Source organism: Vombatus ursinus, unplaced genomic scaffold, assembly GCF_900497805.2.
Source record: "Vombatus ursinus unplaced genomic scaffold, bare-nosed wombat genome assembly UNPS02009132.1, whole genome shotgun sequence".
Taxonomy (NCBI): domain Eukaryota; kingdom Metazoa; phylum Chordata; class Mammalia; order Diprotodontia; family Vombatidae; genus Vombatus; species Vombatus ursinus.
This window is the reverse complement of record NW_020948910.1, coordinates 5,937,052-5,949,804: the sequence shown is the minus strand read 5'-3', so window position 1 is coordinate 5,949,804 and position 12,753 is coordinate 5,937,052. Positions and strand designations below refer to the sequence as shown.

General features: G+C 35.8%; 1 protein-coding gene across 4 annotated transcripts in view; it reads left to right on the top strand.

Moving 5' to 3' along the window:
- ADGRG6 (adhesion G protein-coupled receptor G6) overlaps nucleotides 1–12,753 on the top strand; it is a 180,329-nt gene that overhangs the window by 119,268 nt on the left and 48,308 nt on the right. For all 4 annotated transcript variants that reach the window (XM_027850672.1, XM_027850673.1, XM_027850676.1 and 1 more), the window contains 4 exons: nucleotides 4,665–4,807; nucleotides 9,320–9,431; nucleotides 10,237–10,295; nucleotides 11,357–11,567. In XM_027850672.1, the coding sequence (XP_027706473.1) occupies nucleotides 4,665–4,807; nucleotides 9,320–9,431; nucleotides 10,237–10,295; nucleotides 11,357–11,567 (525 nt within the window). The remainder of the gene's footprint in view (nucleotides 1–4,664; nucleotides 4,808–9,319; nucleotides 9,432–10,236; nucleotides 10,296–11,356; nucleotides 11,568–12,753) is intronic.

Here is a 12,753-nt window from a genome sequence, read left to right as displayed (position 1 = left end):
CTTACTGTACTACGTACATGACATTTCTTCTACAAACTTTCTACATGCTCCTCCTCTTAACTGGACCTCTCTCCTTCCTCTCCTCCATTTCCTAGGATCTATAGCTCCTTTCAAGGCTCAGCTCAAGGACCACCTGCTTTGAGAGGTCTTCCTTAATCACCCCATTTGTTATGGTTCCCCTGCTTCCCAAACCATATATATTTTGAATTTACTTATCTTTGTATGAGTTGTTCCCAACCCTACTAATAGAATGTATTGTCCTCGAGAACAAAGACCACTTCATTTTTGTTGCTGTATCCCCAGCATATATCACAGTGCACGCAACAGTATCCACTTAATAAATGTTTATTATTATTGAAACCAAACAATGTTTCATGAAGTGTCAAGTTCAAATTCATTTTTCAGTATTAATATCTACTCTTTTTTCACCTTGGGATGGGACTTTTAACACTTATTAGAAAACTATACCTGATGAAAAGTATTGAAGTAAGACATCTGAAAATGGATGAAATATTAAATATGGTATTATTAAGTTTATTCTCAGTAACATGTTTTCTGTCTTTTTAAATTCAAAAGAGTCACTCGAAAAAAATAGGGGCCTGAGTTTTCATTGTGATTTCAAATTTTAAGTTTATATTGAAATTATCACTTAGGCGGACAAATGTATAAAGCACCTAAGTCCAGCCACTGTCCTACCATAAAGGAAACTGTCCAGGAACACTTGAAATTAAAAAACTAATATATAAACTATACTATATTCCCAGCACAAAATAATTTTAAGTAAATGGTTTCCAAATTATGTAGGCAGTCTCAGACGGACAATAAAAACACTTGAAAAGTATTTGAAAGTAGAAAACTTAGCCAGTTATTTTATAAATCACGTCAATAAGATTCTCATTTTATTGTAATTGTTGTTATTGCTATTGAATACATGATTTTTTTTGTTTTTGTTTTCTATTTTGTAGGCACATCTATAATTATAGGTTGGGTCACTTTTTAGGTTATTTTTTACATTCTGACTGGTTAAAAATATAAGAGTTGTATAAGAGTTAATCAGAAGGTAATAACAGATTTTTTCTTTGCCTAGGCATCCATCAGAGAAATAAATGTCTGTCTTTGTTTTTGGATCTGCCATCTCTTTTTATAAACCTATTTTGAAAGCTCTCATTTTTGTGTAAAGCATCACTGTATAGTGAGTGGAATATTGGACTAGCAAAAAACAGGAAGACATAGGTGAAATTCTGTCTCCGAAATTTATTATCAATATAAATGTGAGCATATCACTTAATCTCTCAGTCTGTTTCCTTATCTGTAAAATGGGGAAAACGATATATGTAGAACCTACCTTGAGAGACAGCATTGCAGAGTTTGGGAGTCAAGAAGATCTGGGTTCATATTTTACCTCTGAAACATAAAGGCTAGTTGACTATTGTCAAGCCTCTTTATTTTCTCAGTGCCCTAGGCAACTCTCCTAGAACTTAAATTGCACAGGAATCTCCAATATGCAGCAAAGTTTCTCCTTGGGGTGTTTGTCATACTAATTATGTCTAGTTTGTCATACTAATTATGAACCTACTTCACTGAGTTGTTGTGAGGCTCAAATGGGAATATGGTAGGTAAGAGCCTGGGATAGGGACTACACCCGTGATTTCATTGGCAAAGGGAGCTCCTGAGTAAAGAATCTCCCTATATTCCCTGAGGTTGGCACTTTATTTGCAATTTGTATCCTTAGGGAGTTGTCCTAGGAAGTGAAGTGACTTGACCAGAATTACATGGTAAGTGTAAGAAACAGAACTTGAACCCATGTTTTCCAGTTCTGAGACTGGTTTCCATTTACTATGCCACATTAATCTCATGAATGTAAACTACTGTTATTACAATGATGAATAATCCCATGATGGGGGTCATTCCATTTAAATAGAGAACTGGCTTTTGTTTTATAGCTTTGTGGAATTTCCTTCATGCTCTGAAGAGGAAGATTTGGGATAGCCACAAGACTCTTGTCCTTTGTCCAACCAAATGTTGCTGCTTCCTCCTAATCCACTATTGAATTAGTTGTAGTCTTCCCTGTAAAGTCTGTTCCAAAAATTGAACCATACAGTCAAACCCCAAAGTAGCAAGTGAACCCCAAGAGGGCCCCTATCCAGAAGGACAACTTTGACCTTTTTTAGCTTCTTTACTGTAACTCTTCTAGTGCCCAGCATCACAATAAGTCAGTTGTGAATATCCACAGGGCAAAGACAGTTTGTTGTGAAAAACTGTTTTCTTTCTGATTTGGGCAAAGATTCTGCATATGTGCTGCTTTAAGTCACTTGCTCAAACTAGGCTGACACTCAAGTTTCCTCCTCTGTAAAATGGGAGTAATAATAGCAACAAAATTTAAATATCACTCTTTAAAATTGGCAAATCACTTTACAAACATTATCTCATATTATCCTCACAACAATGCTGTGACATAATTTCTATTATCTTTTTGTCTTTATTTTTATCTTTATCTTCATTTTATAGATGAGGAAACTGAGGCAGTCAGAGATTAAGTGATTTGCTTAGAGTCACACAGCTAATGTCTAGGCCAAATTTGAACTCATGCCTTCCTGACTTCAGGTCCAGCATCACAGCATCATACCCATTGTGTCACCGAGCTGCCTCTGTCTCTCTCTCTCTCTTCCTCTCTCTCTCTCTCTCTCTCTCTCTCTCTGTCCATATATATACATATATATCTGTCTATATATTCAAATATATTTGATAAATATAGATAGATCTATATAGAGAGTGTTAATATAGATATAGATATATCCTTATCTATCTATATCTATAGTATTGTTTTCACACAGGGTTATGAGGCTCAAATAAGATAATGTATTTAAATCATTTTGTAAATTATAAAGTGTTATATGAGTAAATTGTCATTATTATCCTAAAGACACAGAATTATCGTTTTTTGGGGGTGAAGTAATCGGGGTTCAGTGTCTTGCCCAGGGTCACACAGCTGGTAAGTGTCATGTGTCTGAGGTGAGATTTGAACTCAGGTCCTCCTGACTCCAACCCTGGAGCTCTATTCACTGCACCGCCTAGCTGCCCCTAGAATTCTAAATTTAAAGAACTATGGCTCTATAAGTGATGTTTAATCATTGTCACTTGTTGGAATAGAGATTGGACCATTGATTTTATTGGTATAGAAAACTTCTTAGCTGAAGAAACTCCCACTACCTATGTAGCTCAGCACCTTCTCTGCAACTTCGTTTTAGACAGTTACCTAGAGAGCACTGAGAGGTTAAGTCATTGTCCCAGTTCACACAGCTGTAATGAATCAGGGGCTAGACTTGAATAGTGTTCTTCCTGGCTTGGAGTCAACTTTCTATCCATTATACCAGGCTGCCTCTCATAGAAATGATAGTCTTCTTCAAAATATCTTTATAAGTAAAGGTGACATTCAAATGATAAGCTAGACATTGATTTCTCTGATGGATGCCTAGGCAAAGAAAAATACAGCATTACTTTCTTACCAACACTTATACGAAAGCATAGGTAAAAAACTTTTATCTCAATTGGGCTACAAATTAAATAATTAGAAACATGTTTAAATTAAATGTGGATGGTTTTTAACTATATTTCTTCTTTGGGGGAAAAATTAAAAGCAATACTTTTTCTTCATCATTGCTTATGCTCGTTAGTATTTTTTTTAGTTGTTTGTTTATTTTGTTTTGTTTTGTTTTGTGAGGCAATTGGTGTTAAATGACCTGCCTAGGATCACACCACTAGTAAGTGTCAAGTGTCTGAAGCTGGATTTGAACTCAGGTCCTCCTGACTCCAGAGCCGGTGCTCTATCCATTGAGAATGCTCGTTAGTTTTTTTGTTTTGTTTTTGTTCTTGATAGATTTATACCAATTTCTCCTAAAAGATATATGAAAGATTTAGTCACTATTGCTTAGCATCTTACATGGCTAAAGGTTAAAATAATTTTAATTTTAATTTTAAATTTATTGTATTTTTGAATCTACACAGTACCTTTCTTTATGAAGCAATATGGCAACTTTTGGTTTTATTGAATTTGTTTAACTTCTTCAATTACAGTTATTTATTACCTGTGTGACCTTGGGCAAGTCATTTAAACTCTAAGTATCTCTTTCCTCCTATGGAAAATAAGGGGGTTGAACTAGATGATCTCTAAGGTGTCTTTCAGCTCTAATGACATTGGTCTTATGAACTGAATATACCATTTAATGGGTCATCAATTTAGACTTTGCAATCCATGCTTCCTAGGGCTGAAAGCGTCCTATTTTTGGTGTTCTCATGTACGAAGAAAATTAATTTAGTCGTATAATCACATGATCCCTGAATAATCACTCAGATATCATCACTCAGATATTGTTTCATGTCAAAAGATCAAGACAATCAAAAACTGAGAAATATTATTGAGAAAGAAAATCCTGTGGTAAGCATTATGGACTTAGCGATACCTGTCAAGTCAGGCTGTCAGTATATGCCTTCTACCTGATAAAACCCAGAGATTATTTTGGATTTTCTCTTTTATTCTTAAAGTTTATGTGGTCAAGAATGGTAGAAAGAGCTTCATTAAATGTTTCATTCCATTGGTTTTTGCTGGAAAAATATTTTATGTTCACCCACTTTTTAATCCCATCATTGAAAATGTTATTTTCCAGATTGTTGATTTTGGCCCTTTTAGTTTATAATGCTACTAACAACATCAGCTTGGAAGGCCAACTCATTCAGCAGAAGCTCTTAGGAAGCAATGAGTCTCTAGGTGATGGCTTGAGGCTGTACACTGTCAGTGTGAAGCAAATTGGTAAGTTACTCTTATTTAATTTTAGTTTCCGAATATTTTGTATGACTATTTTTATTTGGCTTTTTGTTAAAATGCAAAAATAATATCTCATAACTCTCCCTTGGTATTCACCTGGAATAAAACCTGCACCTAGCTGTTCTTTGTACTTAGAAACAAAATCCCTTTGATTGCCACGAGTAAGCCAGACACTGTAGCTATGGTTCAAGTGAACTCCCAGACTGTACTCACTTCCATTTCCTCCCTTTCTCAATTCATTAACTGAAAAAACACAGATAATGCGTTAGCATTATTCAGACACTTACTTTCCAGTAGCATTTTTAACATGCAATTGTCAGAATTTATGCTGTGGAACCACAGGTGAATAATGAGGCTACGATACATTCTTGACAATTTTGAGGAAATCGATACCTCACTCAGAAGCATGGAGAACCATAAAGATACATGATCTAGTGGCTTACCTACTGAAAATTCTAAACAAAAGAAGGCTTAGCTTTTACAAGACTTGAACATACCTCATCATACATAAATTCACAAAATCATTTGATACTTGCAAGCTTCATCCTATATGACATTGGCTGCACAACAGATGGAAAAAAATGTGGAATTTAAAGACCTCTCCATTATATTCCTATATCTTTTAAGAGCTCTGGACATAATTGGAATCTTTTATAATATATTAGCATAGTAAATTTGCCTGACAGCCATAAAGATTCTTTTATTATCTGTGATGCTATGGACAGTTATAGATATTGTTATAGATTGAGATGCAATGTAGCATAGAGGACGAAGTGCTTGACCTTGAGTCTGGAAGAATTGCTTTTGAACCCTACCTCTGAAGGGCTCTGCCACCCTGTGCAGCTCACTTAACCACTCTAAGCTTCTGTTTCCTCATCTGTAAAATGAGGAGATTAGACAAAATGGCCTCTGAAGCCTCTTTGAGCTCATAATCTCCAAACACTTCTATCTTGACCATTCTACTCTCTATCATGGCTGGAATGAAGAATCTTAGTTCAATGGGGAATTGCTTATATAATCTATTTCATATAAACTATACCTAAAGATATAGTAGGCAATCTAAAAGCATAAACTTTCTGGTTTTTCTGTAAAAGATTTCAGGAGCTTCTCAGTGTTTGTAACTATGACTTTGAAAGAGTCATAAAGAAAGAAGTACAAAATAACATGAATCACTTTGCAGTCAGTGACTGTTGTGAACTGAGGCTATTATGAAAGAATCTAAAAGTAATTCAGTTAGGCAAACATTAAGCACCTACTACATGCACACATAGCTAGATCCCAATTAGTGTGAATAATGAATCCTGTGAAATGATTGTGTTCTTTACATTACATATTTTCCAATTGACCGTAACCAATTACTATATTTTACATAAATACAACTTCAAATAGTGTGTACTCTAATACATGCAACCACTTTAGGGGATTTTTTATCCACACTGATCAGGACCTAACTGTATTGTATTAAGCCCTAGAGGAAGGAAAGGGGCACAGGAATGGGACCAAAGACCAATAAGACATGAGTGCTGCTCTTAAAAAAAACTTAGAATCTATTATAGGAGACGAAGTTATTTACAAAAAAAAAAGGCTATAAGACAATTGATGCAGCAGCACCTTCAGAGACATTTCATCCCGAGCTATGTATTTTCTTCAGCAATATAAGCTAAAAAATGTTGTAGAATTTCACCATCCTACATACTGATACCTCAGCTTCCAAAAAGTAACAAAAAATTTAAACAAAAGGAAAATAAAATAGAACCAAAGTAGCTAGAAATCCTTCGAGAAACTATAAGGTAGAATGTAATGTAAATGTCGTGTCAAGTCTTAGAATAAATAAGAAGTCTATTAAGCTTTGGTTGTAGCTGGCCTTTGTAGCTTTGAAATGTGGATACTCTACAGAAATTATATGACTCTCCTTGAATTTACCATGTAAGTCACATTTAATGTCAGGTATGAAAAGGATTGATAGGAGTAACTAAATAGTATCCCATCAACTTCTACTGAAGAAATGCTTCTAGGCCCAGATATATGCACAACTGTAGAATGTATTCTATTGAGGACAGTGACTCTTTCGTGATTTGTTGATTTCTTTTTCTTTTGTATCCCCAGAACATATAGCAGCACGTACAGTACCTTACATGTCAAAGTGGGTTGCTAAATACATATTTGTCTGATTCAGTGAATCAAGACTAGGACCACTCTTGTGTTTGCTAAGTGGAGACATGAAATAGGGCACCTTCCATTAGGGTAACAAGATTTCAGTACTGCTGATCAAAAATCCTATCAGTAAATTGGGAAATAGCTGCAAAGATGTGTACTGGCTGTTTCTGAGGCATCAAAAAGAATTTCTGCCTGAAGAGGAATACTCTTGAATCTGAAAATGTCAGTGATGGTTATTGAAGCAAAAAGTGGCAGTTTCTATGACATACAAAGTTTTCCATTCTCCTCCAGCAAAACCTTACCCTACTATGTGACTTTAAAGGAAGATACTCTTTGTCTTCTCTGATACTGACCTTGCCTCACTTGCTTCATGATGTATCTGAAGCTGGGCTCCTTATGCTTCCAGGGACTTTATCCAATCCCATTACCCAAACTAGTAGAATTCAGTGTCTCTTATGTAGTACATCATAGAACTTCAGAGCTGAAAGAGACCTTAGAGATTGCTTCGTCCCACAGTTTTACTTTACAGGAGAGGAGACCTTCCCTGTCTGGAAGGGAGGAGAGGTCTTCTTGAGACTTAGAGAAGTCGAATGAGTTGCTTAAGGTCACACATCAAAGTAGTGGGAGAATTAGGATAAAGAGCCAGGTCTCCTGGTTTTCAGTCAACTGCTCTTTCCTTATATGAAATACTTTAGTGTTATACAGTTTAGAGATAGTTTGGCATTATATACTACTATGTTCGGTAAGGGAAATTAAGTCCTGGTCTATAGAAGAAGTACTTTTGGTCTTTTCATTCACAGCACACATAAGAATGAGAACTATATTTATCTTTTAAGAGACTGGGCATTTCTTTTCATAAGTATATGAAGGTATGTGGTATATCACTGTTATGTACAAAGCTCTGTCTGTTCGACTTATAGAACTCACTGTATACATACACATACATAGGTGGCCCAGTGGATAAAACAGTGAGCCTGGAGCCAGAAAAATTGAGTTCAAATCCAGCCTCAGACACTTAATAGTTAAGAGACACTTCTGTTTGCCTTAGTTTCCTCATCTGTAAAATAGAGATAATAATAGCACCCTCTCTCTCAGGGTTGTTGTGAGGATCAAATGAGATAACACTTATGAGGCACTTAGCACAGTGCCTGGTGCATGATGCTATATAAATATAATTATATATATATATATATATATATGTGTGTGTGTGTGTATATACACATGTAGGAGGCAGCACTAATGTCAGCACGCAATTAATTCAGGTTCCATGTTGAGCTAACATGAGGCACTCACAAGTCATTGAATCGCTAGCAAAAGGAGATTTACTTTATCTAAGACAGCAAGGAAATGAAGCAAGAATACAGTGGTGCTTGGCTCCTGTCATTGTCCCCTCTTCCCACCATGTGGAAACACATCTGGTCATCAAGGAAGGGTATGGTTAAGGATGTGGTGACTTGTATAGCTTTCACAAATCCACTGAATCTGAGGGGCACAGCTGGGACTTTTTATGCCCTTGGTGACTAGGATGCTGCATCTGAGAAGCCATGGTGAAAGTCCTAGGGATAATTTTATCTACTTTCAGGAAATCTGATCCCTGTTGAAGGAGGGAAAGGGGGGTCCAGGCCTAATCCATGTGGTAAGCAGTAGGGAAAAAAGTTAGGGAAACACTAGTAAACATTGGTCCTATCACAGCACATCTTTGTGTTAGGCTTATAGTACCTAAAAGTTGAAAGGACTATAATGATTATCTCATCAAATCCCTACAATTTAAAAATAATGAGAAAACTGAGTTCTAGATTCCTTTTGCCAAACTTTGTCAAAATTGCCTTAATTATCACTGAGCTAGGATTCAAGCCTGGGTCCTCTAGCTCCAAATCTAGAGTTCTTTGCATGTGCAGATATACACACATAGATTTAAATCAAACTGAACATTTATGGAAGAGCTTAGAATTTATGTTTTTCCTTATGTACGTAAATTTCGAAAGTGCATACATCTAAGAATAGTGATGGAAAAATGACTCTACCTATTTTAAGACAAGTACATACATACCCACAAACACACACACACACACACACACCTTAAGGAGAGATTTAGTTGCTGCAAGGGACTTTCAAGGCCATTCAGTCCAATCTCCTTATTGTACAGATGAGAAAACATAAGACACAAAAATATTAAGTGCCTTGTGAAGGGTCACACGGTATGTTAAGTACTGGAGGCAAGATTGGAACAGGTCTTCCTGACTCCAGATCCAGAAGTTAAAGATGGCAGACTGATTAGAACACTCTTCCTGTTAAATGAATTAGTTCAGATGAATCTTATTGTAGTTTGTTCTTATACAGGGACATGTCCAGAAAATGAACAACCCGAAAGCTATAAATGGTCAACCACAAAACCTGCTGTCCAGATGCAGCAATGTAAAGGGAAACCTGGCTATTTTGCATCACGAACTTGGTAAGACAATAACCTTGATTAGCAGTGCTAAAACTCAACTTTCATTTTGGATGTACTGCATGTATTACACCATGAAAATTCACAGAATTACAGAATTTCAGATCTGTGAGGGACTGATTTCTGGTAATTCTAGTGGTGATGGATGATACTGCCAGAAAGAACCCAGAGACCTTGGGATTGAGATTTTTGGGATGGTGGCAATTAAACCCTTAAAGTAGTTAAACATTAAAGTATCAATACTAATGTAGAGGAAAATGAATCTAGAATTGGGGGACATAGAATAGGAGAATAGTAAGGGACAGGGGGGCAAAGAGTTAATTGAGTGTGAGTGGCAAAGTTGGGGAAAGTGGAAGAAGAGGAAGTTAACGTCGGAGAATAGAACTTTGAAGTAGGTCAAACGGGGTGAGAGTAGTGCTTGGAGAGAAGGTAGAAAGTTCACATCTAAGGCAGTGAGGCTGGATGACCAGGATTGGGGAGTCAGCATAATGGGAGGGGTAAAATGGAATGGGATGTTGGATATAAGGGTGGGGGTTTGCTCATTTGGCAGACCTTTGCAATACAGTGCAGTGCACCGTGTACTAATTGTACTTCCTTACATTGTTATAAAGCTTACTATTTCATTTTTTAAATGTGCCCAGGATTACTTTTACTGATTACGCTTTTTATCATAAAGTTTTTTATTTAGAAATTCATAGGAAGCTCTTAAAAGACTTTCTTAACTTCTTTTTAAAGTTCTTTGGTTCAAAAGTATAAAATGTTTTGGTTTATATGAGTGTGGATTGAAATATGAATATTTGTTGCTTAGCCATCAGGATACCACAAACAAAACCTACTGGGGACCACCTGATTTAACAAATTGTACTGGTGAGTGAACAAGTAATATTCTTTCAGTTGTCAAAATGATAATGATGTTTCTTTTTATGTCTCCCAACCTTTATAGAACTGTTGTCCTAACATACACTATTTTTTTATATTAAAACCCAGCAAATTAATATTTCACTTTCCTCGGGTTTAAAAAAAAGAATAGTTATTCCTTTATTTCTATTTTCTGATTAATTTGAAATTCATGACAAATAGGAAGGAAATTATAATGGAGACAGTCTGCATATCTTGAGTGTATGGATTTAGGCCTCCTCCACTGTAATGTGTTTAAGTTTTGTTGTGGCTATGAGCATTTGGTAGTATTGAGACCTTAATAATTTCCCATATCTGTTGGGCAGCTCAATTTGTTACTATTATTAAAGGAGGAAGGGAAATTCAACTCTTTAACAATTGAAAGCACTTCTGCTAGTATGTAAGAATCATTATCAGAGGAGTCGAGTAAAGGAAATGGATTTCTTCCCTCTATAGTACAGATGGAACTGTGATGTAATTGGTTTAGGGAACTCCCAGGTGAGAAAACTCCTTCTCCCATTGCAGGTCAGCACTTTTTTCTCTTCAACTTTTATTCTTAGTTATTTAGAACACTAAAAGTTGCAGGTATATATGACAGAGGAAGGGCTTAAACCCAGTTCTTCCTGGCTTCAAGGCCAGCTCTCTAGCCTCTGCCCCATGCTGCCTCATTTTTCCCCTCAGAGTTTTTCTCAATTATTCCATGAAATTAACTGCCATGTCACTAACCAAAGTTTTGTTTCTGAATGGCAAAAGAATATAAAATGAAGCTGGAGGTCATATGTAGAAGGAGACGTGTCAAACGTCTAAACTCAGTGTAAGGTCATTGTAGTAGACAGTTGGGTAGCCTTTACATATTTTTTAGTTTTTATATTTTATCATCATTTCATCATCATAATGACTCTGTGAGGTGGTTATGTTGGCAAGTATCATTACCATTTTGTAGATGAGGAAGTTGAGTCAAAGAGAGGTAAAAATGTCTTGTAATTATATTCTCATGTGCTCTTTATTGTGATTTTGTGTATATTTTTTAGGAATAACGAATGAAATAGCCAATGAGCTTCTAAATTTCACTAGTGAAGGACAGACCCTCACCTCAGCCAACATAACCAGTATTGTGGAGTACCTCAAAAAAATTGTAAATAATGAAGAAAACATTGATATAACTTTAGGCTCCACTGTAATGACCATATTTTCCAATATCTTAACTAGTTCAGACAATGAATTGCTGGAGTCTTCTTCAGAGTAAGTATTTTTTTTTTTCTTCCTGAGGGACTGGGTAGATAAAAATGCTTTTGCCTATGTAGTTTGACATAAATTTCAATAATAAGCTGAAGCCACAAAATACTCAATTGTATTTCCCTAAAGAGCGTGTTTTCTGTGACATGTTAAAGATATCTTCCTGTAAGATATATCTACTTTACTACTTCAAGGGTTTGTAATTCTATCAGAGTGAGTGGTATCTCCATGACTGCAGATCATGCCATCCCACACCAAAGTAGCTAGTGTTCATAGGGCACTGTGGCCAAAAACTCCATAATAATCCTTTTTGCATATACTTAGCTTTTCCAGCTTAGTACAAACACCTGAATCTTGTACTTCCTGGTAGAAGCCTTAGAAAATCCAGGGTATTGTCGTTATACTATGATGAAACACTGTAAGAGAATTTTAGTGTAATAAGATGCAAAGAATATGGAGGACTGAAAAAAAAAAACAAGGTGGGGTTCATTGTCAACACAGAAGAAGCCTACATACAATTTGTGTGACTATAGCAGTATTTTTATTTAAAATATGAACTAGATAACCTAGAAAATTTTTATAATTCTCAAACCTCCTAAAAGTAGACATTTTGCAATTACATAGCCGTTTCATAACTTAGACTTTTAAAAAAAACCTTACTATCTTAGGGTACTCACTATGGAAGGACCATAACCAAGTCTTTTGGGAGTTACAGTTTCTCTTAGAGTTGTTGGAGAATAAATTCTACATATATTAAACAGTGATGTAATGAAGCGCCCCCCTTGTAGTTTTATAGCATTCACTCTGAGATTTCTATTTAGTTAAAAGTTATTTTTATTTCTTCACTAATAATTTCTTTGTAATAACAAAAAATAAACCATAACTTTAGGCTTTCCCCTAGCCCTTACTAGCTCTATTGATGAGCACTATTGTGAGACAAACGTTTCTAAATGCATTGCATAATTGCTTGTCTCAAAATGTTTTCCCATGTCTTTTATCATCTTTGTACATGATACAGAAAACAGAGGAAGAAACTGTTTAAAGCCAGTAATAATTTCTATTGTATGTTACCTAGGAGTGTGATTTACATAGTTCCTAAAAGATTACTATAGGGGTTCCCTATGTTGAAGATGAAATTTGTCACTGCTCCGAGATTCTACTCAGGGGGTCTGACTGAAGGTCACTGGGGGGT